The sequence below is a fragment of the Nothoprocta perdicaria genome, unplaced genomic scaffold, assembly GCF_003342845.1.
Source record: "Nothoprocta perdicaria isolate Ctin4 unplaced genomic scaffold, notPer1 scaffold_596, whole genome shotgun sequence".
NCBI lineage: Eukaryota > Metazoa > Chordata > Aves > Tinamiformes > Tinamidae > Nothoprocta > Nothoprocta perdicaria.
The window spans coordinates 24766-27241 of record NW_020455861.1 but is presented as its reverse complement, the minus strand read 5'-3'; the positions used below and the strand labels follow the sequence as shown (position 1 = coordinate 27241).

The following is a 2476-nucleotide window of genomic DNA, read 5'->3' as shown; positions in this document are numbered from 1 at the left end:
GAACCGGGCCGGGCCGGGTGGCTCCGTGCCGGGGCCGCTGCCGCAGGCCCCGGGCAGCGCGGGAGCCGCTCGCCAGGGCTGTGACTCAGTGCGAGGGCAGCGCGAGGCGCCGCCGCTTCCAGCGCAGGCTCCGCCGCGGCTGCCAGCGGCTGCCCAGGTGCCAGGGCGGCTCCGCGGCCCGGCTCCGCGGCCCGGCTCCGCACCGGGCTCCGCACCGGGCTCCGCACCCCGGCACAGCGCGGGGCGGCCCTGGCGCAGCGGCCCCGAGAACCACAGAGGCCGCAGGCACCAGATCCGGCAGGGAACGACCCTTTATTGGGGCTGCAGCCGCCGGCGGGCGCGGGAGCGCGAGCGGCTGCGGGGCCAGGGCAGGGCGGGCAGGAGCCGGAGCGCGGCCCGGCCGGGCCCGGGCAGCACCGGCACCGGCAGCCGCCCAAGGACGGGGCAGGGGCGGCCCGAGCTGCAGGCGCCAGGGAGCGAGTGAGGACGGAAAAGGGCCTGGGGGCGACGCTGCCCCCGGCCCCGCAGGGCAGGCGGAGCCGCCTCCAGCCCCGGCTCCGGCTCCGTGCAGGGACGGGCGGCCCCGCACAGCCCCCGGCCCCCAGACCCGGGACACACGAGCAACGAGGGCCGCAGCGGCCCCCGAGGCGGGTGATGCGGGAGCCCACGCTGGTGCCCACGGCGCCGCGGGCCGCTTCTCTCACGGCCCATTCGCCTTCCAGGACAGGTAGCAGTTCCAGACGACGGCAACGCACTGGACCACGGCCAGCCTGCGGGRCAGGGCGGGCCGGGCAGGGCGGGCGGCCGCGGGGCCGGGGCTGCGGGGCCGGGGGCTGCAGGCCGGGCTCTGCTCCTACCTGTGGTTCAGGGGCACGAAGTAGAAGTTGGCAGCCTGCACGGGCGGCCAGATCTGGAGCGGAGCCGCAGGTGAGGGGCGCAGGACGGGCGCGGGGCAGCGCCCCAGGCAGCGGCGCCCCGGGCAGCGGCGCCCCGGGCAGCGGCGCAGCGCAGGGCGGACACGGGCCGGCGCCTCCCGCAGCGCCCGCACTTACACAGTAGTTGGTGAGCAGGGCGTCCACGTAGTCCTGGGGAGAGGGGAGGTTGTGTGGACCTGCCCCGCAGAACCGCAGCCCCCGCGGCCCCCAGGCCTCCCTGCCCCGACCACGACCCAACCACGCAGCCCGGGGCTGCTACACGTGTGCATGGGTGGCCGTGCAGCCCCGTGCGGATCAGCACGGCCCGGTGCAGCCCAGTGCAGGTTGGCACGGCCCGGTGCAGCCCGGTGCAGCCCGGTGCAGGTTGGCACGGCCCGGTGCAGCCCGGTGCAGCCCAGTGCAGGTTGGCACGGCCCGGTGCAGCCCGGTGCAGGGCTGGGCACAGCCGCGGTGCCGCCAGGGTGCCGGTGCCGGGGGACTGCACCCCGGCCGCGGTGGTGCCGCAGCGGCAGCGGTGCCGCAGGACGCGTCCCGCCACGCAGGGCTGTGACTCAGCCCCGAGCCCAGCTCTGCTCCAGCGCTGGCCGGCGGCCCAGAACGGGGCGCACGGGCGCGGGGTGATGGATGCGCCGGTGACGCTTCCTCTGCGCGGGCGGAGGGACGGGGGCGGCTGCCCGGGCCAGCATGCCCGGAGCTTCCAGAGCATCCCGAGTGTCCATGGTGCCCGGAGCATCCAGAGCACCCGGAGTGTCCCGAGCACCTGGAGCACTGGGAGCGCCCAATGTGGCAGGGAGGGATCGCTGGCGCCGGCCCAGCTGCTGAGGGGTCCCGGGTGCCAGGGGCGCAGGACGGGGCTCGTGAGCAGCCGGTGCCAGGGGCGCAGGACGGGGCTCGTGAGCAGCTGGTGCCAGGGGCGCAGGATGGGGCTCACGGGGGCCGGTGCCGCAGCCCACAGCGCTCACCTGCCGCAGCTTGGAGCAGGTCTCCTGCAGCGAGAGCCCGTTGGCGGCGCCCGCCACGCCGAGGAAGCAGCCCAGGAAGCAGGGCGCGAAGCCGCCCTGCGGGGACGGGCCGTGCTGGGGACGGTGGCACTGCCGCTAACGGGCCCCGCGCGAGGCGCCGCGGCCCCGCGCTCACCTGGTCCAGCAGCATCTTCTTGAGCGCCGCCGCCTTGGTGGCGCCGGGGACGAGGCGGTCGAGGAGCTGGTACCAGGTGCCCAGGACGGGGCCCTGCCGGAGCGGGCGCTGGGCGCTGCTCTGGCCCTGCGGCCCGGCCCGGTGCCGGTGCCGGTGCCGGCRCGCGCGGGACTCACCACGAAGCAGGCGCCGATGGCCGCCATGCGGGCGGTGCGGGCGCCCTGGTGTCCCTGCAGCCCCCGCCGCTCCACCAGCTGCTGCGCGGCYGCGTCGCCGGCGCCCATGAGGGCCCCTGCGGGCAGCGCGGGGCGGGACACGCCGCTGAGCTCCGCGGCACCGGCACCGGGCCCGGCCCCATGGTGCCGGCCGACAACAGCTCCCTGTGGAGCTGGGATGCAGCAGCT

The 2476-nt window shown here is 77.8% G+C and overlaps 1 protein-coding gene across 1 annotated transcript in view; it reads right to left on the bottom strand.

The window, feature by feature from the left end:
• Positions 1–684: 684 nt before the first annotated feature.
• The window catches only part of CAD (carbamoyl-phosphate synthetase 2, aspartate transcarbamylase, and dihydroorotase), a 23708-nt gene continuing 21916 nt past the window's right edge, over positions 685–2476 (bottom strand). Inside the window, exons 42-47 of the mRNA XM_026049142.1 lie at positions 2249–2452; positions 2073–2165; positions 1898–1993; positions 1053–1085; positions 858–910; positions 685–770 (exon numbers count right to left, since the gene is read on the bottom strand). Of these exons, the coding sequence (XP_025904927.1) occupies positions 701–770; positions 858–910; positions 1053–1085; positions 1898–1993; positions 2073–2165; positions 2249–2452 (549 nt within the window). The 3' untranslated portion in view covers positions 685–700. The remainder of the gene's footprint in view (positions 771–857; positions 911–1052; positions 1086–1897; positions 1994–2072; positions 2166–2248; positions 2453–2476) is intronic.